The sequence below is a fragment of the Aspergillus viridinutans genome (genome assembly GCF_018404265.1).
Source record: "Aspergillus viridinutans IFM 47045 DNA, scaffold_9, whole genome shotgun sequence".
NCBI classification, from domain to species: domain Eukaryota; kingdom Fungi; phylum Ascomycota; class Eurotiomycetes; order Eurotiales; family Aspergillaceae; genus Aspergillus; species Aspergillus viridinutans.
Genome location: NW_025091225.1, coordinates 1,047,220 through 1,069,240, shown reverse-complemented (window position 1 = coordinate 1,069,240; position 22,021 = coordinate 1,047,220). Strand labels below are relative to the sequence as shown.

Sequence of the window (22,021 nt, the reverse complement as noted above, 5' to 3'; positions counted from 1 at the left end):
GTAATCGGCAGTATGGCTAAGCTTTTTCTCCCCGTTGGCGGAGGCTCGGGGATAAAGAGATAAATCATGTTAAATCCGGTAGAGCGAATTAGATCAAGGTCTCAAATGATACGGAGTAGCAGCAAAACGTGCCTTGCTGAGAACGATTGGCTGGACCCCCACCAGAAGAGACTTGTAAACTTCTGCTTGGCTCGAGCTTTGAAATCAGATTCAGGAGGTGGCACTTGGACAAGACTCTGTACAATTGTTCATGGTTCGTTTCATCCTATATCCACTAAGACGTCCACAAGAGGTCTCTAGGTAGTATTCCCAAAAAAAAAAAAAAAAAAATCCGGTCACATCATTGGTTATCAACCACCCCTCATTAGCCATTCCGTAAGCCATGCGTATCGTTCATAAACATCAAAAGGCGTCAAAAAGTGAAAACCTGGCTGTGATATATGGGGTATTATGTCCAGTCACCCAAAGCCAAACACCTGGTCATAGAAGTCAAATAGTGTAAGGGGTATAATGAGATCACAAGTAAACATTAAATCCTCCAGTTCATCCTGTCCGTGTTGTTTTTTTGTTCTTCCATTTTTTCACCTGCTTCCGCCGTGGTTCGTATCAAAAACTCAAGCTGAAGCATGAGAAGTGATCTAGCGACAGGCGGTGAGAAAATCATTTCGGCATGATTCAGGCGGCGGGGAACTTGAAAGGCGGCAGTTGTGGTCGTGACTCCTTCTTCACCGCCCAAGCCTTGAGGGCAATAGCCAAAATCTCACAAGCCATGATAAAGGCGGTCACTCCCATTCCAACAGTGAACGTGAACATAGCATCCAGATTATAGTATTCCATGCTATCAACCACATTGCGGGTCTACCGACAAAAGATCAGTAACAATCCCCTGGATTGAAAAGAAGGAAAGAGAGGGACACAAGACACTTACACTTAGCATGAAGATCAACCCGCCAGCAATCAGGCAGAAGGATGCCACAATCTCAGTTGGTGGGCGCGACGGAAGATAGGAGGTCGGAGGCTTGAGGTATAGCAAAACATACGTCATGCCACGAGCCAAGGCGAACCCAACGAGAAGATTTCCCCATTGCTTGTGCACCATGGTCGAAATCATGCTCGTTTGATGGTGCGATCCCATCATCATGCCCAAAAGCAGGATAACAAGCGCAGGCATTGGATTGAGGGATACGCCTTGGGTATCAGGGGTCTGCCAAGCAGGGTCTGCCGAAACATGTACGCCGGCATGAGCGGGAGATTGCAGAACGGTACTGTTCAGCCAGCCTCTGACGCGCTTGGATTCAAACAGCATGCCACAAAGGCCACCGCCGAAGAACATGATCGAAATCGACACATGCTCAAGGTCCGTAGCAGACCATGCGCCGCCCCAGCCAGCCAGATGTTCCAGAAAGACATTGCTTGCCCCGTAAAGGAAAATGACGAAGGATTCGGTAAACTCGGCAGAAGGAATCTTCTCCTTCCATTTTCCGACAATGGAGCTCGAGGGTTTGATGTTCCATGCCCAGCCAAAATCTGCCCAGCAGCCCATCCAGCGGCCCATGGTCAACAGACCGTACCAGAAAAAGATTCCACCCTTTATGAAGTGCGCCAGACCGTTGAAGACTTCGCTTCCCCGCTGCAGTTGAACTCAATTAGCGCAATCTTACATCGGGCAAAGAGGGAGATAGAGAGAAGGCGCTTACCATGATGCCACCATAAGTTACACCACCGGTTGCGATAGCGACGAAGCCAAAAGGCAGGATAATCCTGTCAATAACCAAAGATACAGCATTCAAGACCCGGAGAACGCGACTAGATACGAAGCGAGGCAGGCGACTGGCGAAAAAACGGCCTAAAACGGTGCTATGTAGCCAGCCGCGGTGAGCGGGCTCCTCAAATACTTGCTCGGGCTTCTCAAAGGCATCATATTCTTCTGACGGAGTTGAGCAGGAAGGTGAACTTGGTCGACTGTGAAGGGAGGAGGAGTTTCTCTCGGTGCCCTGGCCGCTGTCTTTTGACCAGCGATAGGCATGATTCATTCCAGACGTATAAGGGTGCGAATTATCAGCCATTTCGTCGGTGGGCACAGGGAGGAATGCTGCCTGCTCGTATGCCTTTGCTCTCTCGCCTCTGCCAGCATACGCGAAGATCAACGACATAATGACCTGTGCGCTGATTACCCACGTCGCAATCCACCCAATCTTGTGATGAGCATTGTTCTCATAAAGATCAGGGGTCTGACTGTTGTAGATAATTCCGATAAGTAAACCCAAGGCATTGCACACCAGGAAGAAAAATTGCGACGGCAGTGCAAATCGCGAACGCGCGACACTGAACATGACGGCTGTGGCAGCACTGATCAGCAAAGATCCCGAAGATGGTGGTTGCTGGAATTTCTTACCTGTGGGCAGGACGAAACACCATGCAATGATCATGAGAGCGATGTGAGCCATTATGGTGCCCGAATGCTTTCCGTATGCGAAATAACTCATGGGAGATTCGTCGTTTGCGTCTTTATGCGGCTCCGACTTTGTTGTGTCTTCCATGTTCATGCCCATGTCCATTTCCATGGATTCATCGTCTCCGTGAGGAAGTGCATTGGCGATGGATACTAGTAAGAAGCAGGCCGCAAATGCGGCGCGGGATGCTGCTCGCAGCATGGGCGATTTGGTTATTGTATTATGGGGATAAGGGCTGAGCTAGAAGGTTGTTCTGAATGGGCAGCGACTACAGAGAGCTGGAGTTGAGGAACCTAAGCTCCAGCTCGTCTGATGGTTATTCCGATGGCTTGATTGTGAGAAATTCTGATTGCGCAAAACCGCAGCTGTATGAGTTGCGGTGTTGAAGTGCTACCGGCCCTGGCGCGCAATAATTACGTTAGGTATGCTTGTAGGGCTGAAGTATGGAAGGAGACAGCCGAAGGAAAAGGGAAAAGGAAGAAGTAAGAATGGAAAGGGAGCCAGGGGAGGGAGGGGGGAGTAGATTAAGAGGTAAGATGCGAGGTCAGATTTTCTCTCTGTATTTTTCTTTTTTTTTTATCCTCTCTCTTTATATGCGACGATGCCTTTTTAATAATCTTTGGAGTTTCGCTCTGATTCTTTCGGACCAGGCGGGGATAAGATGCGCCCTGCGCCGAGACGGACGTGGAAACAAAGACGCTCCCCAAAGCTCCGTATGCCGAATAGCACGGCGGTGGAGAAGAATAATTACCTAGCGCTACCCTGCTCGGCTTGAATTGTCCTGATGCTGTCTGATATTTCGATAAATTCCCGGTGTTTTACGATATAGAAAATATCAAGCGACGAAAATTATCATGCCATTTTATGATGCCGATGAGCATGATATGAGTGACGATGACGATGAGTTCGTCGCTTATAGGTTGTCGTTCTACCTGGATCAGAGCTCCGGAATGGTCATAGAGACCGTCATCATGCGGAGTCTTTGGGACTTACTTTGAATAATTGAGAGTCTTTGGTAAGAATTTTCCTTTTCTCTTATTTTTCATTTTCAGAATGGGTCGGTCTGGAACGCCAGGGAACTAGAGAGTATGTATCCCAGGAGGACCTGAAATCGCCTACTGATTCGCATGATGTCAGTGTTTGATATCACTGCTTTTTCTTTCGACATTTACTTGAGCTTGGAGCAGACTACAATATCAAACCCAGCTCTCAACTGCAATCCAATAGCAACAATAACAACCAATTACCATCCAGATCTTTCCAACAGAAGAATAGGCAACATAAGTTACATAACAAACAGAAAGATTTTCTTCTCGGATGCTCGGATCTACCGGAGGCATCATCCCGCCTTATCCTTGAATTACCAATTATGGACTAGCCCGTGACCAACCATCCAAGTCACTATTGCACCAGTGCGTGCCATAGGATGACCTCATTCCAAGGTACCAAGGCTACCAGGCAGCTGGGCTTTAGCGCCTGACTCGGAGCTACTAGGGGATTGGGCATTGGCCTCTTTTGAGGACGGGGCCAAATTACTCTATTTGTACGTCCCTTTTGGAATGGATTGTTTTTGAGAACAACACACTGCGAGTAATATTATCGAAGTCTCAATTCGTCCGTTATCCACACACTCACCGCTAATGATTCGATCTGATCCGTGCGGCTCATACTGTTTCGGCGTACCTAGATACCTCTGCCCAGCCTGATTCTTTGAGCAAGTACCTTACCTATCGCCAGAAGGTGTCACTTGATCATTACCGGGATTGTGATTCGCTATTTCTGTAACTCCGTATGAGTACAAAGATTGGATGAAATTGTCTGTGCCGAAGCGACGACATTCTGCCTTACCAACTCCCCTGTTACGTGGTTGAGGCCTCTGCCGATCTCTTAACAATAATGAGAAAGGCACAAATACTGCTGTTATTCATGATTTGTAAGCCCTGCAACAGAGCCGAAACCTACCAGTCTTAAGGCACTTATTCATTCGACGGGGACAAAGGGGAAGTAAACACGAATACATACGGCTCAGTAGGAAGAGGTCTTTAATGCAGAGTGACAATATAGGTAGGTATACGGATTCATTCATCTCCTCCTTGCATTTGAAATCAAGCAAAGATATCAACTATTACTTGATAAGGAATGACATTTGCGCGTGATGCAAAAAAGAATGTACTAAATGTAGAGAAAGATACTGCCGAACTCCGAGATCTGTACCCCTCTTCCCTTGAATTGTTCTTCAAAGATCATCCGCTATTGTCAGCCTACTTATGCATACCTACTCAGCTCCAGGCGCAAAGACTTCCTTCCGGCAACGCAAAGCTGAGAATGAGCTGATGCCACGTTATGCTGGTAGGGGCAGGTATCCAAATTTCATGCGCAGAGTACGGAGTATCTGCTTTGAAGACAGCAAAGACACTGCCAAGAATCCCACCTAAAGTCATTGAGATGACCCGGAGATGAAAGGGAGAGGCACTCTTTAAGCGAGTATACAACAACGGCATCCTCCGCCGAGTACAGCTAATCAATTCGATTAGCTGCAATCAAAGCTCGGACAGGTTCCCTTCATCTGTTCCTCGAAGTGACCCCGCCAAGCGGAACACCTAGCACGTTTGGCTAATGTTGGTGACACGACATCAATTAATTTGATAATAAGACTGTATCAGTAATTTTGAATTTCCTGAGTCATTGACGGGAGTTCTCGTGATAGTAGGTAAGGTACTCGTACCAGCTCCCTGCCTTAGACTAACGATAATTACATTATTGACTAGGCCGACTCATCTGACTGCCCAAGCCAGCTGCCGATCCATTCTTGGCATGATTGGCCGGTAAGAACGGATCAAGGAATCGGCCTGCATCCGCCATCCGCGAGCTTCCGTGAGAATGAACTACCAACTCCCAGTTCCAGTTTCTCTCAGGAATAAAGTTCTCGGAGTCCTGGACAGTCGACATTTGAGGTGAAACGGGCAGATTACTCACTCTATACGCACGCACTTGTATCATCTAACACACGACCCGTCTTTTGGGATTGATGAGTGATTACGGACACACGGGACCTGCTGACCTGATATGCTTCTCGATCTTTCTATGCTTGTGTCCTTACTAAATTTGTACGGAGTAGAGTGGTGTGACTCACAACACGGATCAGCGAGCCTCTGGTCAACCTACTTTCCGTCAGGTTTTGTCGCGGTCGTCGAGAACTTCGTATGTTGGAGTATCTATGAGACCCCTAGCCTCTTGTCATGGCCGAGATACTGCGGCATCATGTTGGCTGCTTCGTATGACTGTGGTCGAGCTTTGAACTCTTGGTGCTGTCATAGATGCTCTCCACATTAACATCTGTCAGTGTCAGAACTATTTTAATCAATGTAATGCGGTACCCCGGCCTTTCAATTCATGTGCAACAGTTGAAGTACGGGCTGAAGTTGCCAAGTACCTCAGTGGTACTTACACAGTACTCCGTACAGCTGAGCATCAAATCACAGCGGCACATTTTCTTATAAATCAGACAGATCTGCGTGAATCGTGCCATGGTGACAGGTAAGACCAACCAATCATAAATTATGATCACCGGCTGGAACTCGGGGAGTCGGAAACTTCAGGTACCCTGTCGGATATATCGCGAAACCATTCTCGGAAACATAGGGTATTGCAGTTGCACAACGCTTGTCCCGTTGCATAAATCTTCAACACAAGAGCATGAACCACATCCGAAGACCGGCACTTTACTCCGTACCACGCCAGAGGCCCCAGTCACTGTTGGGATCATCCACAGATCCATTCCTTTAGTAGCTCCATGGATACTGCCTAGGAATTGATTCCTCTCACATCGGAAAATCGGCACATTGCTAAGGATATCAGCGGGGTCCCAGAAGATGACCCGCACCTCGCGCTACTGTGTAGGAGCTAACTGGTGTTCCAATACTCAGCAGTCAGCACTGAGTCAGTGGCTCTGCTGACTTTTGAGTTCATCCTGCGGAAGGAACTAAAAAATAATATCTACCCCAGATATGATGCAGGTAATCCCGCGCCCTGAATGCGAACGAATGTCGGATTGTCATACGAGTCCTCGGCTACTCTTCCCAGGGGTAACTCACCATGAGTCTTGAGACCATTCACCATTGTAACCATCAGTCCTCGCCTGCATGGAGTTACAGCCTGTACACCTCTTGGGATCAAGACCCAAAAGAAAGCGCGCACTCCAATAACATATCAGGACGTTCTCATTCATTGTCCACCTCTGGCGGAAAAAGACACCCTGTTGGTCGCGCACACAACCGTAAGACTAGACAAGCTGTGACCGCAGCTGAAGTGAACAGAAAACAGCTTTTCGAACGCAGCGCGAGGACGATCAAAATGCAGAACATTGAGATTCGGTCTATGTGGTGGTTCTGTTGTTGTAATCCCGTAATCCGTCAATGTCCAGCTTTGCATACGTTGACAAATATGCTTTGAGAGTTGCGAGTACCTTCCCTCCGCAGGACCGTTGTTCAACAGCCACAAACAGAAACGAAGCTGTCTGTGTGGCACATATCACTGTCGACATGCCATACGCATTCTCAACTTGAGATCGACTTTTACCACAGCCAATAGTGCTTCGCTTGCCGGACTTTCATAAGCTTTTCGATTTATAGACTAAATGCAGGTCAATGATCTAGCACGTGCTAGTGACAATCCACAACGGCGATCATATGGGCTTCCTCCAGGGCGCGCTTTCTCTATGGACGTAGTTGAGCGCGCGGGATTCTCTTCAATCTGAAAGCTTTCCAATGAACGGTATCCACGAGAAGATGTGGCTTGTCCACAATTAGGGATTGACCACCCATCCGCATTGGTTTGAGACTTCGAACTGGCAGTGTTAGGCTAGAAGTAATGTTAACTGTTCTATGTAAACAGATTCAGTGGTATGATTTTCTTTCTTATCGTCGATCGTGTAATAATAAAGAAAGGTAGCTTTAAGCTTATCCTCGAGTTGATGAGCAGATGTGGTCGTTTCTTGCTTCATCCTGATTCAGGCACTGCGGAGAAACAAAACGCCGTGGACTTGGAGCCGAAATAACGAGCTTCAAAATCACATGACCGCAATAGCCTAATGGGTCCCGAAACGGCTTAGCGCTTCTCAAGCGAGATGGTCCGAGCCCGGCAGCGGAACAGAGGCACACAACGCATTTTCAACCTTAATATCTTTTATCCTCAACGCCCAGCGCCAGCGACGACAAATCACCTGCCAAACACCGTCAACTCCCAGGTTTTCCCCGTCTCAGATTCAAGATGACTCACGAGTCCGTTTGGTACAGCCGGCCCCGCAAGTAAGGATATTCTTCTATTCTAGGATGCGTCGATACGATTTGGCTAATTACGCTTTTCCCTCGATAGGTTCGGCAAGGGTTCCCGTGAATGGTGTGTGAACGAAAATCCCCAGGCGATACCAGGAGGATAGGTCGAAATTTCATGGATTGCGAGCAGGAATGGCTAATCAGATATTTGCGTCGAAACAGCCGTGTTTGCGCCCACCGCGCTGGTCTCATCCGCAAGTACGGGGTATGGAAATGAGCCAACTATCGAGAATAACCAGCATTGGATATGCGACTGATTGTGGTTATAGATGGACATCTGTAGACAGTGCTTCCGTGAGAAGGCTCAGGACATCGGTTTCTACAAGGTTGGTTCCCACATACGCCGCAGAGTCGGAACACCATGGCCAGGTTCAACCCGACGACACTCTCGGAGAACTGGTTGGCAGAAGAAGAGCGGATCACTAACAGATCACCTCTACCATCCAGTACCGTTAAATCTGCTTTCTCGATCCATTTCCTGTTTCACGACGAATCGTTACGTGCTCGGCGCTCGGTAGCTACCATGGAGGAAAATCAAAAAGGAATCATATCCGCTTGAATTCCAACGGGGGAAAATAGGAAAGAGGAAGAGGAGATGCCGGTGTGAACAACCCAAAAGGTGTTATGTCGAAACCTTTATCTTTCCAATTCAATTTTTAAATTGAATTCATGAGGATCTTTCTCCCGTCCTTTCAACTTTACTTTGCCTACACCTCGAGCCCGCCATAGCGAAACAATGTGGTGAATGTGACGAATACGACTGCAATTGGGCCAATGCCACCTGTAGACCACCATGTCTAGTAAGGTTACTTATGGACGTAGCGGCCGGTTGCAACAGTTGAATTTTTCCTTTCGTCTAACCCTCCGGTGCGGCATCATTCACTTCACCTTTACACTCTATGACTGGAGAAACATACCCCATCGCGCAGCAAAGATTTTGGGTCTTTACCATGCGGTCGCCAATGTCGCTCTTCGTAGAGACACGGATTGTCTGGTGTCTGCTATTGAAACTCCGCGTTTTGAACACACAACGTAGCATTCCTACTTCGTAGAACGTATGATGAGAAAAACTGCTGGAATTAAATTCTAGCAATCACCGAGCTATGTCTTGCGCGACCACTTTAGCACGGTATTCTAACTACCTGCCTAATGAGAGAGACGCAATCAAATACAGATAACGTTGAGGCCCTCCCGATTGGAATTCAAATAAGACCCGCAAATTGAACTCCGATGCCATGAACTCCTTTCTGCTAGAGCCAGGAGGGGTAAATCAAAGATGGTTGCCTCTCTATTGAAGATAGAAGGGTGCCGAGGCAATGCGACGAGCTACTGCAAAGAAGCAGTAAACAATCGTAGATTGTAAAACAAGAGATACGCATCGGCGTTGAGGACTTCGGCCTCAGTGGCCGCAGTGACCTGATCATCGTTGAACAGTACCCACTGTCAAGAGAAGAATTAGTCATGTCAACAATGTCAAGTTGTTGTCTCCTGAGTGGACACACGAGGCATAAGCCACTAAATAACGGATAGACAAACCTGGTCGCCCTGCTTGCAATACACGTAATAGTGTCCAGCGTCCAATTTGCCTTTGTGGACAACTGCAGAAGAAAGATCATAGATGAATTTGGATTTGTCAAGATCCTCCCTGTGTCGATGTGTCGTATATGGGAGCATGTTGATCGACAAAGGGAAATCGACCCTGCCTTCCACTTTCTCGGACACTGCTGAGCTATGCTCGAAGCGCTGAATATCATGTTAGCCAGGTCCACCGCGGTCGTCAGAGACGAGAGACATACCTTCAACTGCATGCAGAGAATCGCCGGCAATTTCTTGATTCGCAAACGCTTTGTTGCTTTCTGAGGCGTACCGCCACACTCACTGCAATTGTAAACACCTGCCATCAGCCTTTCTAGCGACGTAAAGCTCTCCAGGCAACCATTTAGTGTAGGTGTCGCTGATGGCCCAACACCACCGCCCATGGCCCGTTTCTTCGCCTGTACCTGAACGTCCAGACTCAGGTCGAGCATAGGATCTTCCGTTTTTGTAATGTTGCCGCAATTATCGCACATCACACTGCTTTTAAGCTTGCCATAAAATGTTTGGTGAAAGAAGCAAGGACACCCTTGGTCGTGATCATCCACGTGTCCTTCAGTGCTCGCATGTAGCTTGTCGACGAGGAATTGGTAGTACTCGTGTGCGTCCTGCTGGTGGTAACCTGCCAGAGTCTACCAAGCGTCAGTAACTTTTAATGTTCTTAGAGCCGGTCAAGAAACCACCTACAGGACTCGCACGCCATGATGCTAGAAGGAGATTCAATGCTGCAAAGCCTTCTGCTTTGTCGCTGCTGTTGAAATCGGCAAACGCCTCTGCAACTGCGCAGCCTACGCAATCTGGGACAGAACAATCGTGTGACTGATGGCCATTCCCCAAGAAATAGGCATTCAAGATGGGATCATGCAGTAAGGTCTGCAGGATGACGTTGAGATAACATGTTTGTCCGAGATTGTACAGACCTCTGACACCTTGCTTTGCACAAGCGCGCTTGTTGGCGTTGTTCCTGACAAACTGTTCATCAGAAGAACTTGCGCTTGATCTCCGTCTCCTAGATGCTGCTGGACTTTAGCAGGTTGAATGAAACCAACATAGACAGGATGCGAACCTTGGTGATTTCCATAAGGTAACGATCGAAGACGTTCTAAGTCATGGTCATAGACGAGGTCACCGCAACCTTGGCAGAACAGAGTACGTCCCCTTGACTCCATGTCTGGTGGTGTCAGCTACCTTCTACTGTAGAGTCGCATTAGATTGACTTACAGAACTGATGCCCAGTGGCTTTCGTATGAGCTTGTCTATCGGCAGGAGAGCACACTTCAGAGCAAGTCAAACACGTGTATTTTGGCCTTAGCAAAGAAGCAATACGCAGGCCTCCCTTTTGCTTCGGGAAATCATCCACCGTTAAAGGCTTAGGAAACAAAGGTAAAGGCCTAGGAGCCAGAGCATTGTGAGTTCTAAGGAATGAGCTCTTGAACTGATCGGCAGTGTTTCCACTCTGAGTCAATATTGCGGCGAGATGCTCTTACTACAAGTCAGTTTGAAGATCTATAGAGAGGACGGTATCGTGATGATGCCTGCTTACCGCAACCGAATTCAGCCTCCGAGAGAATGGACGCAGAAGTAATGCTGGCCATGGTGACGACGGTGACAGCACAAGAACAAGCTGCTCCAAGGATGTTGTATAAAGGAAAGATCAGGATGACAGGGTATTAGAAGAATTAAAGAAGATTTGAGAGTCTGAAAGGAAAAGCTTCAGAATATATAAGACGACTGGGAAAGGCGTCTAGCAACAGATACCTTGGCTCTTGAAGCCGAGGAAGGACAATAAGCTCACGTCAAGTGCGGACTAAAGCATTCATGAATAGAGTCGTCAAAGACCTTGTATGGGTTCACAATCGCATTGTGAAGCTTTCAGAGGCCAGCCTCTCAATCAACAATAGAAATCTTCAGCGTTGTGTTGCCCAAGCTCGAGTCTATTGACGGCTGTGGTGAACCTCACTCTCCCCTGCTACCGCTAAGTGTTCCGTGCGGGTCGGATTGCACTGAAGCGACCTGAGGAGCGAATGATACTCCAGCAGCAACACTTGATAAAAAGTGAAGCTTGAACTGCAGATGACTAAATTCGTTAAAATGATAGGTGTTTCCTCAAGATTATTGAGCGGAAACTATGTGACGCCACAGAAGCTTTGTGGACGGCTCGATGTTGGTCAAGAGATCTTTTTCTCCTCAGGGTCCGCCGCTCGGAGCGATAAGGAACCGGGCTACTGCTGGGAGGATACGCCGCCTTTTGGGAGATATCTAAAAGTAAAGGTGTACTTGTAATGTCTCATATTGTGCTCGTGAAACGAAATCTAAGAATTGCGTAGGCCATTATTTCTAAAGATAGTTTTATTTCGCATTGTCATGACACTAATTTGGCTTCAGTGGCAATGGCAAGTTAGAGATCCGTCTCAACAAAAGTAGCCCTTGAAAAGAGAAGGGCTACGGTTCGAATGGAGGCAGGCGTATGCTAATGAAGCAGCCCAGGCACTTTGTAGCGCTCTGGTTGATCTGGTATAGCTGTGCCTCCACCATTGGGCCGGACCAGCGCTTCTCCGTCAGAGCTCCGCTTCTCGGTCTCCAGTTCTCGACAGTGCTGTCTATCTTCCTTATCTTGATTTATGGGGAAAGTCCGCACGAGCACAGTTGTGCACTAGGATATCCAGTTGTAAAATTACTGTCCCAGAACAGCGCTCATCGAACACCTCTACCTCGAGGCAATGCGCTGGGCCGGGCCCGATTACTCCCTCTAGTTGTATAGCGACCGCGTGTCGAAGACCCCCGAGTAGCTCCTCGAGAAGGGATGGAGGGTTTGGATGTGGGCTTTGAGGAAATCGTGCTAGGAGGATTCTCAACGAACGAAGTATCTGTCGTCCTGTGGCCCCGGGTCGTGGTCAGAATAACCTCCAATGTGCAATGCTGCTATGACTTAGTAGTAACTCACATAAATGTTGCCTCAGCGTCAACAGCTCGTCGAACTTCTTCAGCTTCAGCCTCTGCAATCTTAGTGAGTATAATTCGTCTTGTTAATTCTGTCGAATGTGCTTTATAATACCTTTTTGAGCTTCAGCTTGTTTAGCTCTCCGAAATGAATCTGCTATTGGTGCCTAATTCTTAGTGAGCAAGAGTCTAATTGGGAGGTAAGGCTCATTCTGACATACCTCCGGAAAATCCACACAGAACGCATTCATGTTTAAACCATAGAGGAAGCTGGCAAAGCTCTCGCTGAAACGTGTTAAACTCTCGTGCATCAACTGAAGGTGCATGAAATTCGCCTCAAGGTCTGCCATAGAATCTGCAAGTTCTGCAAATTGCGGCTCGAGAGCATTGATTGCAGGTTGGGTGTAGCCAGCATTGCTGATACTCGTCCCATAACCATGGGCTTCACGGATTGACGATCGAGAATTGGGCCTCAGAGGAGTGGTGGGCCTGGACGAAGGTCGCGGGCGCGAGGATGACCGGGAGAGAGCAGTTTCCATCATAGATTCTCGCAAGTTCCCAGCGTTCGAGGAAACCTGACCAGAAACCTGACTACGAAGCCTTTGTTGTTCCGGGGCCAACGATAAACAACCACAACGCGTGATGGGTTGGGCCTAGCCAGCAAGATAGTTGGGCAGCTCAGCAAAGAATATCAATCATGGGTTGTAAATGATCGCTATAGAAATGAATTTGTTGGAGACCTAAACACAGATCGGTAGTATTTAGATATCGAGTGTTTCTGGCTTTGCCTCGTTAATTAAACAGTGGGTGCCGCATTGTTGATCCCCCGCTTTCCAATTTGCGATTGGATCGGAAATTGAGGCGCCCCGAGGGTCCGATGCGGCATTCATTATCCACAAAGCAATGATGATATAAACCGTTCGGGGTTGCCAAGGTAGAACACTGCTATTTAGTACTACTAATAATAATTATCAAATTTCCCATCCTCGTGTGCCCTTGCCCCGTCTGGCATGAAATGAGGATAGGAACAACCAACAACATCACAGTCTTCAGAACGGACCCCACCCTGGACCCTCGTTATTAATCTCTCAGCACATGCATGCTTGTTCGTCTATTCGACGCCGTCTACTCCTTTCTTCGGCCGACTCCGTCCATTTCCGCTCATACTCCCTGCCATTATTACCGGTTGGAGGCGCATCGAAGCCTTGTTCAGCTTCAGGCTCCTTAGCTAGACGGTCGAGCTTCACTGTACCATTATCGCGGAACAACCCTCCGAGGAAGGCTTCATCATTTTGGACAGTTACATTCGCTCTTGCTGTCATTTGCGGAGGAGTTTGGTTACAGGATAAACGCTTTCATCCCAAGAACGACTCGCCTTCTCCATCAATCTCGCAAAATATCCAGCCTGAACAGGAACTATTTCTCGGCGTCATTGATACTCTTAAAACAATGCCTACCGATTTGCCTCCCGGAACCGTGGGGAATCTCACGGCAGAGCAGGAAGCGAAACTGCAGGAATTCTGGGTGCTGCTCCTGAAGGTCTTTGGGGTTAACCTTGATGCGCTGGAGTCAGCTAAGGAAGCGCCGGCCGGCACGCCGCAGGAGAACAAGAAAGAGCCCAAGCGACGATTCGGACTGTTCGGCAGAGGCAAGGACAGTGAAGATGGCGCCGCGAGCGAGAAACCGGCGGAAGGAATCACAGCCAACCTCGCGTCTATCAATATTTCTGATGGAGACGATAAGTATGGACAGTCGAAGGAGTTCAAGCAAACTCTGGTTGACATGTCGCCGGAGGAGATTCGGGCAACATTCTGGACTATGGTTAAACAAGATAATCCCGATTCTCTGCTTTTACGCTTTCTACGGGCGCGTAAGTGGGATGTCAAAAATGCTCTCGTCATGTTTATTTCCACTATCCGCTGGAGGTTGATGGATGTGAAGGTGGATGACGATATCATGAAGAATGGCGAGCAGCATGCTCTCAAACAGTCGCAGAGTACCGACCCTACTGAAAAGAAAGCTGGTGAAGATTTCTTGATGCAAATGCGTCGGGGAAAGAGTTTCCTCCACGGTGTCGACAAATCAGGCCGGCCAATTTGCGTCGTCAGGGTGCGCCTGCATAAGGCTGGTGATCAAAGTCAAGAGGTCTTGGATCGCTTCACTGTTTACACAATTGAATCGGCGCGCATGATGCTTGCGCCTCCCGTCGAAACTGCTGTGAGTCTCAAATCTCAGGCAAAAGCCGCCGAGATGCACCTGACACATTCTTAGTGTATCATTTTCGATATGACCGACTTCTCATTGGCGAATATGGTATGCCCATGATCTTCAATCTGCCATGGACGTTCACTTACCTCGGCAGGACTACTCTCCGGTCAAGTTCATGATCAAATGCTTCGAGGCCAACTATCCTGAATCGTTAGGAGTGGTGCTCATTCACAAGGCGCCTTGGATCTTCTCAGGTTTGTCTTCGTTCCTAAATTGGAAGCCGTATGTACTGAAATTATTCTGCACAGGCATCTGGAACATCATCAAAGGATGGCTTGATCCGGTCGTTGCTGCCAAGGTCCATTTCACTAAGAATGTCAAGGATCTGGAGGAGTTCATTCCTCGAGATCGCATCATGAAGGAGCTTGAGGGTGATGAGAATTGGGAGTACAAGTACGCGGAATGCGAACCGGACGAAAATAGGCCGATGGAAGATTCTGCCGCACGAGACCAGCTGTTAGCAGAGCGACGTGAACTCGGGAAAGAAATCCAAGATGCCACCATTTCATGGATCTCGGCCAGCTCCAAAGGAGACAAGGACGTCGTGGCAACAGCTAAGGACAGGAGAAAGGAGCTTATTGAGCGGTTGAGGGTGCAATACTGGCAGCTTGACCCTTACGTACGTGCCAGGTCCCTGTACGATCGCTTGAATGTGATCCAAGGTAATGGTAAAATCGACTTCTATTCAGCGGAGAGCATGTCGAAGGGAAACGCGGCCAGCAGCCAATAATCAGGAATGTTAAGAGTTGATGAGACTGAGTACTATAGACCTGACTTATCATTACCTTTTGGACATCGACGGGCTCAGAAAATGAGTCATGATCTGTACTGGACGACAGTTTGTATATATAGAGCATCACAGTCTGTACTAATGCATCAATTCCGCATACACTGTCTTGACTTTCTTACTGAACGATGTAAGAGATGAATTTCAAATAAGCCTTGGTAATGACACAGTAAATGCTCGACAGGAACTGAACGACCACGCTAACTTCGTGTTGAGCCAAGGACTGCGACTTTTGGAGTAGAAGTGTCGGTTTACATCTTGGACTTGATTTCCTCATGCAGAGCCTTGAGTTTATCCATGTCGGTAGCCTGGGCAGGCCATCCAATACCAAGACCCTCTTTCTCATTTGGCTTGGGAATCTGTTAATCTGCGTGTTAGCACCATTGCTACATACACCAGGAGGAATGCTAAGACGTACCATGTGGAAGTGGACCTAATCAAATAGAACAGTAAGAGTTAGCGCCGTGTTTCCATTTTTCCACGTCCATGATCAGTCTCTTACATGGTCAACAACTTGGTGAGCAATGCGGCCGTTGTTCTGCAGAATGTTGTAATCTTCTGCACCGCTTGCTTTGGCAATCTGCTTGGCCACGGGCTATTGGAGATAACATCTGTCAGCCTTCTCCTAATGAGAATAGGATTGGGTAGGGACTCTGTGACCTGCGGGGGACAAAGTTCAAAGTTCGTGGACCTTATCCCCCAAGGTCCTCAGGGATGTGCAAAGGGTATAGAAGGGCGGGTGACACGAAATTCAGCTTGTGTCTTCTTTTCTTTCTTCACGTACCAGCACTTCTCTGAGGTCTTCGTCAGGGATGTCGGTGAGCTTCGCACCGTGGAACTTGGGGATCACGAGCTATTACAGACGATTCAGCACTACTGTTAGCGGACTAATGCTTTTCTCAACATTAATAGCGTGAGACCCGCCGAGATGTGTACAAAGCGGCTGCATGGAATATCCTATGCCTGGGTATAGGACGGATATCTCGGGTAGGTTATGCTGCAGTTCAACGTAAAGGCGCCAGAACCTACCGCATGGCCACGGCTGAGAGGCTGGATGTCAAGAAAAGCGAAGACCTTGTCGCTCTCGAAGAGCTTGAGAGAGGGGATATCACCTATGTTTCACAAAGAAGCTTAGCGCCATCAAGCAGGAGTGCGTACGGCGTCATCGCAAGCTTCTCTGGCGAAAGTTGGAGACGCAAAAGCTCACTAGCTCGGCGGCAGGAGATAGGACTCACCCTTGATGATTTTGCAGAATATACACGCAGCAGCGGAAGACATTATGTAGACGAAGTGTGGATCAATTAGATGACTATACACGTAAAATGAAGTACCGATTTAGAACAGACAATAATCAATCGTGAAGTCTGAACTGTTCAAGATGCGGGCAGGTGGGTTGAATGCGGGGTACGCGACGTCAAGAGAACCGAAAAGAAAAGAAAAGGGCGAAGAGAGCAGGATTCGAACGGAGAACCTTTCTGGAGCCGGAGGTGGGTTATATTTTAAATTAGGGAGACTTCCCCGAGGAGTGGGACAAGCTAGCTCAGAACCCATTTCTTGCCTTTTACCAGAGATGGCCGTGGCTTGCCCAACATACTCCTCTTCTCAATCTTTGGACCTTTCCATCGACATAGCTGTCGATTTTGTTACTTTTATTTTTGTCTAGATTTTGGATTAATGCCTTCTTAAATTGCCGTGTCCCTTTTTTACGGAATTCTAGCCCAGAGTATACCTCAAATGTTGCAGGAACGGTACAAAGTGCGTGTCCTTTTACTGGTAAGCCCCGTGGCTATAGTGCCACTGCGAGCGCTCCCACTCCGCCTTTGTCAATGAGTGCTACGTGCAACTCTTGACGCTTTCAAGATCATCGTGACTTGGCATTTCGATAAGCTGCACCGAAGCAAAAGACATGAGTATATGCTTGTGCTCAAGCCAGTCTGTTCGTACTTTATCAAAGCATCTAGAGGGTATCTCTCTACTCCGTCCGAGGCAGGTTCTCGGTCCCCTCCGTAGTGCGAAGCTACCCCAAATCTTCCGAGTTGGAGAACCAGCCTACCCTGATGAACGGGCAAAAGTCCGCTTCTAACGGCTTGAAACGACCCAATTGACGACTATTGAACTCGATGAGATCCCCGAGACCCGCGTTGATAGGCCTTACCCCACCCTGAGGAGTCATCTTATCTCTGCTTTCTCCGCAGGGGTTCCCTATCAAGCGGCCGCTCTTCATAGCAAGGACTCGTAGATAAATTGTCGTCGTTCCTTCGTTGAAAGGCGCCATGGCACTTGCATGGAGTTCTAGGTTTGCAGCTTCACCAGCTGTCCGACTTCCTTTCAGGGGAAGAGTACCATCACATCCCGTTAAATCTGCGTTCATACGATCTCAACGGTCTTTCTCGATCTCAAGGAGCCAAGCCATGTTATCCACGGAACTGAGCGAAGCTCAAGTCGCGGCTTTACGCGCGAACAAGGACCGTCTTGCGAAAGATCTTCATCACAGTTGTCAATGGGGCTACGGTATCCGATGGGGAGAGTAAGCATGGCATCCTGCATTCTTTCTTAAGCTGGGCCGGTGCTGTTCGTAATCTTGGCGAGCAAACAATGAAGCTCCGCCAGGACAGACTGGTCCCACGTGTAGTTCAACTGGGGCAGTGCTGACGATGTCTGGCTTAGTGGACCGACAGATACCGGTATGCAGCGTCTCGCCCTGTCTGAGGAGGACAAGAGAGTGAGGGATTGGTTCATCGAAACTGCAAAGGCACTGAAGTGCAATATCACCATTGACGAGATGGGGAATATCTTCGCTGTACGCCCGGGGCGTCGAAAGGATGTGCCTGCCACGTTCATCGGCAGCCATCTGGACACTCAGCCGACTGGTGGTCGATATGACGGAATTCTCGGAGTTCTTGCGGGCATTGAAGCTTTGAAGGTCGTTGACGAGATGGGAATCGAGACAGAGGGAGGCATAGGAGTTGTCAACTGGACAAAGTAAGAACCGTTCTCCAGATGACGTGCGCAGATTCCTGCCGCAGACAGTATAGTGACATTTTTCACAGCGAGGAGGGTGCTCGATTCCCAGTTAGCATGATTTCTTCCGGCGTGTGGGCGGAGTGCATACCTCTTTCGAGGGCCCATGACCTCAAGGAAGTTCCTACGGTGGCTTCACTACCTACCGCAGCCTCCTCTCCAGACTCGATGAAATCCGCCCTGGAAAAGATCAACTACCTTGGGAGTGTCCCATGCTCGTACAAAGAGACGCCAATGGCAGCACACTTTGAACTTCACATCGAACAGGGACCCCATCTCGAATCTGCCAACCAGCGTGTCGGTGTAGTCACTGCCGTCCAGGCATACCGCTGGTACCGCCTGAACATCATCGGTAGAGACACTCATACGGGTACTACAGCCTTCCAGCACCGGGCAGATGCCCTATACGCGTTTGCCCGCATGATGGTTCGCGCTAGGGAGGTTGCGTCATCTCACGGTTGTTTGGCAAGTGTTGGTATTATCGAAGCGAAGCCTGGTAGTGTCAACACCGTGCCAGGGCTTGTAAGCTTCTCCCTCGACATTCGCGGGCCAGAGACCGAATTAGTCGCCGTTGTGGAAGCAGAATTGAGAAAGGACTTCGATACAATTGCTGCCGAGGAAGGTAAGGGTATTGGGAAGCCATGTCGAGTGGAGTGGACCATGGATTTCGACTCCCCAGCGGTGAAATTTCACCCTGACTGCATTGAATGTGTTCAACAATCAGCAGAAGCCGTCGTTGCCGACGCCGGTATCTCTGATCCCAAGTCTCTTGTGCGGACTATCATGAGCGGTGCAGGTCATGACAGTGTTTTCACCTCCAAACGAGTTCCCACAAGTATGATTTTTGTGCCGTGCAAGGACGGTTTGAGCCATCATCCCGAGGAGTTTTGCTCTGCGGACGACTGTGCCACAGGCGCATCAGTCATTCTGCAGACAGTAATCCGGTATGACAGGAGGAGATTCTCTGCATAGGAATCGTGCTTGTCATAACATATCAAGAAATCAAACAGTTTACATTGTTCTCTCCGATCAGGTGTCATATCGACGAAAGCAAGGCAGGCTCCATTTAGCGCTTCCCGTGCGCCGCAAATTCAAGTGTTGGCATCTTACCATCAGAAACCAACAAATCTACGAGTAGCACAGACTGATCGGACTGAGTCATGATGATTTTGCCATTAATCCTAGCTAGTTCGTAACAAGAGGCATTGGCAGTACATGATCCTCATTCCCCAGATAGAAAGAGTAGTTCTACTTTATCACAGGATGTGGAGGGGTGCAGCTTTTTCTGGCCTTTAGAGCCTACTCAAGCCACACTTGCAGCATCCGTCAACCCCTTGGATGACCGAGAGACGAACAACCTTCCTTTAAGAAGCGGGGGCACCACGGCCACGGCCGAAGCCACCGCGGAAGCTGGGGGCGAACTCGCCGGGGGCACCACCCTCCTTGGACTCCTGCTCACGGCGACGGTAGCCACCCTCACGGGGAGCACGGGGGCGACGCTCGCGCTCTTCACCACCCATCATGCCGCGAGGGGGAGCGTGAGAACGCTGCTGCTTGATGTGGGTAGCAGGAACAACCTCGGCGGGAAGGTGGAGCCACTCGCGGAGGTAGTCAAGACCCTAGATGAAAGAGAATCAGATGCGGTTCAACTTATCCGCGGTCGGAAGTAAACCTACCTCAGGGGTGAGGGTGTAGTAGTAGTACTGCCACGAGAACTGGGTCTTGACATAGCCGCGGGAGTTCAGGGACTGGCAGGCCTTGATCACCTATAGTAGCAGCAACACACATGTCAGACGCAATTGTTCATCTCCGACTTTTCTCAAGCGGTTTATGGGGTCGACTCACGTAGAGGTTCTTGGTGTCAATGTCGCCATGCTTGGGAAGGTTGAAGTCCTTCTTGGCCACGAGCACACCCTCTGTTCAACAAGTAGCACCAAGTTAGTGAGAGTTCATTGTCAATTGAGCGAACCAATCTGCGCTGCGAAAGCTGCACGATTGGGAGTCGACGGTAACATACCGCGGAAGAGGTACTCGTGGATCTTCTTGCGGTCTTCCTTGGGGATAAGCCTGCAGTAACATTTAGTACAATGCGAAATCAATGTATGAAAGCCATGAAGTTAAACAAGCACTTACATTGTCGCGAGTTCCAGGCGCTATTCGGGGAATCGCTCTGACAACGCGAGGAGAACGGTTTATATGATGGAAGTGATCAAGTGGAGCGGCAGCCCAGGTTAAAAGTGCGACGCTTCCTCTTCGGGAACGCCTGTTAGGGTTGTGACCCTGATCAGCGCTAGCCTGATATGTAGATGATCACATGATTATATGGCCTGAGCTTCTTGAGCCTCAGGCATCAGCCACCATATCTTAGTCATCCTCCCTATCTTCAACTCCGCTTTTGACAACCTTCAACGCCTCCTCTACGTCAACTCACACTTTACATCTCGAACACTTGACCGCGCACTCTCGTCTCTAACGGCATTGACTAGCCGCATAAAATATTGAATACACTAATTTCAGTGGCAGTCAGATACCCCACGATCAGTATGGCAGCACAAACAGTGAACGTGCTCCTTTCATCCTTCCCAGGCCTCTCCCTACCTTCGACAGTCTCATTTTCTCTCCCATCCACGTCGACAATCGCTGATCTTACCGATAAAGTCTCCGCATACTTACCGTCGTCGATACCGCTTCAGTCCCTTGTCTTGACCACAACGAGTAACAAGCAACTTGTTCCATCATGCGAACGTTTACTTTCTCTCTTTGGCGCCTCCAATGGCGAAGTTGCAACAACGTCGAATCTCCTCCCTCTCCGGCTGACTGTTCCCCTGCGCGGAGGCAAAGGTGGTTTTGGTTCCCAGCTTCGTGCGGCTGGTGGACGTATGTCGAGCAAGCGGAAGCGCAATCAGGGCGATGACAATGGCTCCAGTCGCAACCTTGACGGCCGCCGTATTCGCACGGTCAACGAAGCCAAGGCTCTGGCCGAATACCTCGCAGTCAAACCGGAGATGGATCGAAAAGAAAAGGAAGAGCGTCGGCGCCGTTGGCAGGCTGTTGTGGAGGCCGCAGAAAAGCGCCAGGAGGAATTGAAGAACGGTGGCGGAAAGCAGAAAATCGATGGACAGTGGATGGAGGACAAGGAGGAAATGAACGAAAAGGCCAGAGAGGCTGTGTTGGCAGCAATGAGGGACGGAGTTTGGACGGACAACTTACGCGACGCGATCCTGGGCGGATCTAGCACGAGTGCCAGTGCTAGTGAGGGTAGTGGACAGGACACTCCGAACAGCTCAGAGGAAGACAGCGATGAGGAACAAGACGCGGGCGATGTCTCCATGCCGTCAGAACGGGCTGTCAAGTCAGTGCCAACCAGGAAGTTCATTGGATTTGATGACGAGGACGAGTTCATGAGTGATTCTGAAGACGAAGGAACCGAGCAAATTGACGATCCGAAGGGCAAAGGAAAAGCGAAGGCTTGATTTTACAACGTTCAGTTGCGACTGTTTCTTCGAATTTATCTTGTACATTACGATCAGGGATTTGCAAGCGTGTTTGCCTTTGGAGTGTTTGTAGTCTTCGCTGAACTTCAGAATTCAGATTAACGGAATAGTATGCTCGTAATCCTCTTCTTA

The 22,021-nt window shown here is 48.9% G+C and overlaps 8 protein-coding genes across 8 annotated transcripts; 3 read left to right on the top strand and 5 right to left on the bottom strand.

Moving 5' to 3' along the window:
- Positions 1-675: 675 nt before the first annotated feature.
- On the bottom strand, positions 676-2,654 carry Aspvir_009979 (Ytp1 family protein; the record flags this gene model as incomplete). Its single annotated transcript, XM_043273116.1, has 4 exons — positions 676-858; positions 929-1,630; positions 1,698-2,338; positions 2,396-2,654. 4 exons carry the CDS (start codon positions 2,652-2,654, stop codon positions 676-678), a joined length of 1,785 nt encoding a protein of 594 aa, XP_043129051.1.
- A 6,458-nt stretch (positions 2,655-9,112) lies between these two features.
- Aspvir_009978 (putative ubiquitin C-terminal hydrolase Ubp8) lies at positions 9,113-10,974 on the bottom strand (the record flags this gene model as incomplete). Its single annotated transcript, XM_043273115.1, has 8 exons — positions 9,113-9,226; positions 9,323-9,529; positions 9,583-10,011; positions 10,067-10,395; positions 10,446-10,550; positions 10,601-10,654; positions 10,706-10,861; positions 10,923-10,974. The coding sequence occupies 8 exons, from the start codon at positions 10,972-10,974 to the stop codon at positions 9,113-9,115; spliced, it is 1,446 nt and encodes a 481-aa protein (XP_043129050.1).
- Positions 10,975-12,073: 1,099 nt separating this feature from the next.
- On the bottom strand, positions 12,074-12,858 carry Aspvir_009977 (DASH complex subunit DAM1; the record flags this gene model as incomplete). The annotated part of the gene is made up of 4 exons (XM_043273114.1): positions 12,074-12,254; positions 12,324-12,375; positions 12,435-12,486; positions 12,541-12,858. The coding sequence occupies 4 exons, from the start codon at positions 12,856-12,858 to the stop codon at positions 12,074-12,076; spliced, it is 603 nt and encodes a 200-aa protein (XP_043129049.1).
- Positions 12,859-13,414: 556 nt separating this feature from the next.
- Aspvir_009976 (CRAL-TRIO domain-containing protein) lies at positions 13,415-15,317 on the top strand (the record flags this gene model as incomplete). The annotated part of the gene is made up of 4 exons (XM_043273113.1): positions 13,415-14,536; positions 14,591-14,632; positions 14,682-14,781; positions 14,836-15,317. 4 exons carry the CDS (start codon positions 13,415-13,417, stop codon positions 15,315-15,317), a joined length of 1,746 nt encoding a protein of 581 aa, XP_043129048.1.
- A 308-nt stretch (positions 15,318-15,625) lies between these two features.
- On the bottom strand, positions 15,626-16,652 carry Aspvir_009975 (HIT family protein; the record flags this gene model as incomplete). Its single annotated transcript, XM_043273112.1, has 6 exons — positions 15,626-15,733; positions 15,793-15,807; positions 15,877-15,969; positions 16,159-16,227; positions 16,404-16,486; positions 16,610-16,652. 6 exons carry the CDS (start codon positions 16,650-16,652, stop codon positions 15,626-15,628), a joined length of 411 nt encoding a protein of 136 aa, XP_043129047.1.
- A 995-nt stretch (positions 16,653-17,647) lies between these two features.
- On the top strand, positions 17,648-19,367 carry Aspvir_009974 (M20 family metallo-hydrolase; the record flags this gene model as incomplete). Its single annotated transcript, XM_043273111.1, has 3 exons — positions 17,648-17,901; positions 18,042-18,356; positions 18,425-19,367. 3 exons carry the CDS (start codon positions 17,648-17,650, stop codon positions 19,365-19,367), a joined length of 1,512 nt encoding a protein of 503 aa, XP_043129046.1.
- Positions 19,368-19,759: 392 nt separating this feature from the next.
- Aspvir_009973 (40S ribosomal protein eS10) lies at positions 19,760-20,874 on the bottom strand (the record flags this gene model as incomplete). The annotated part of the gene is made up of 5 exons (XM_043273110.1): positions 19,760-20,014; positions 20,072-20,161; positions 20,241-20,311; positions 20,413-20,462; positions 20,834-20,874. The coding sequence occupies 5 exons, from the start codon at positions 20,872-20,874 to the stop codon at positions 19,760-19,762; spliced, it is 507 nt and encodes a 168-aa protein (XP_043129045.1).
- A 64-nt stretch (positions 20,875-20,938) lies between these two features.
- Aspvir_009972 (telomere maintenance SDE2 family protein) lies at positions 20,939-21,868 on the top strand (the record flags this gene model as incomplete). The annotated part of the gene is made up of 1 exon (XM_043273109.1): positions 20,939-21,868. The coding sequence occupies one exon, from the start codon at positions 20,939-20,941 to the stop codon at positions 21,866-21,868; it is 930 nt and encodes a 309-aa protein (XP_043129044.1).
- Between the last annotated feature and the right edge of the window lie 153 nt (positions 21,869-22,021).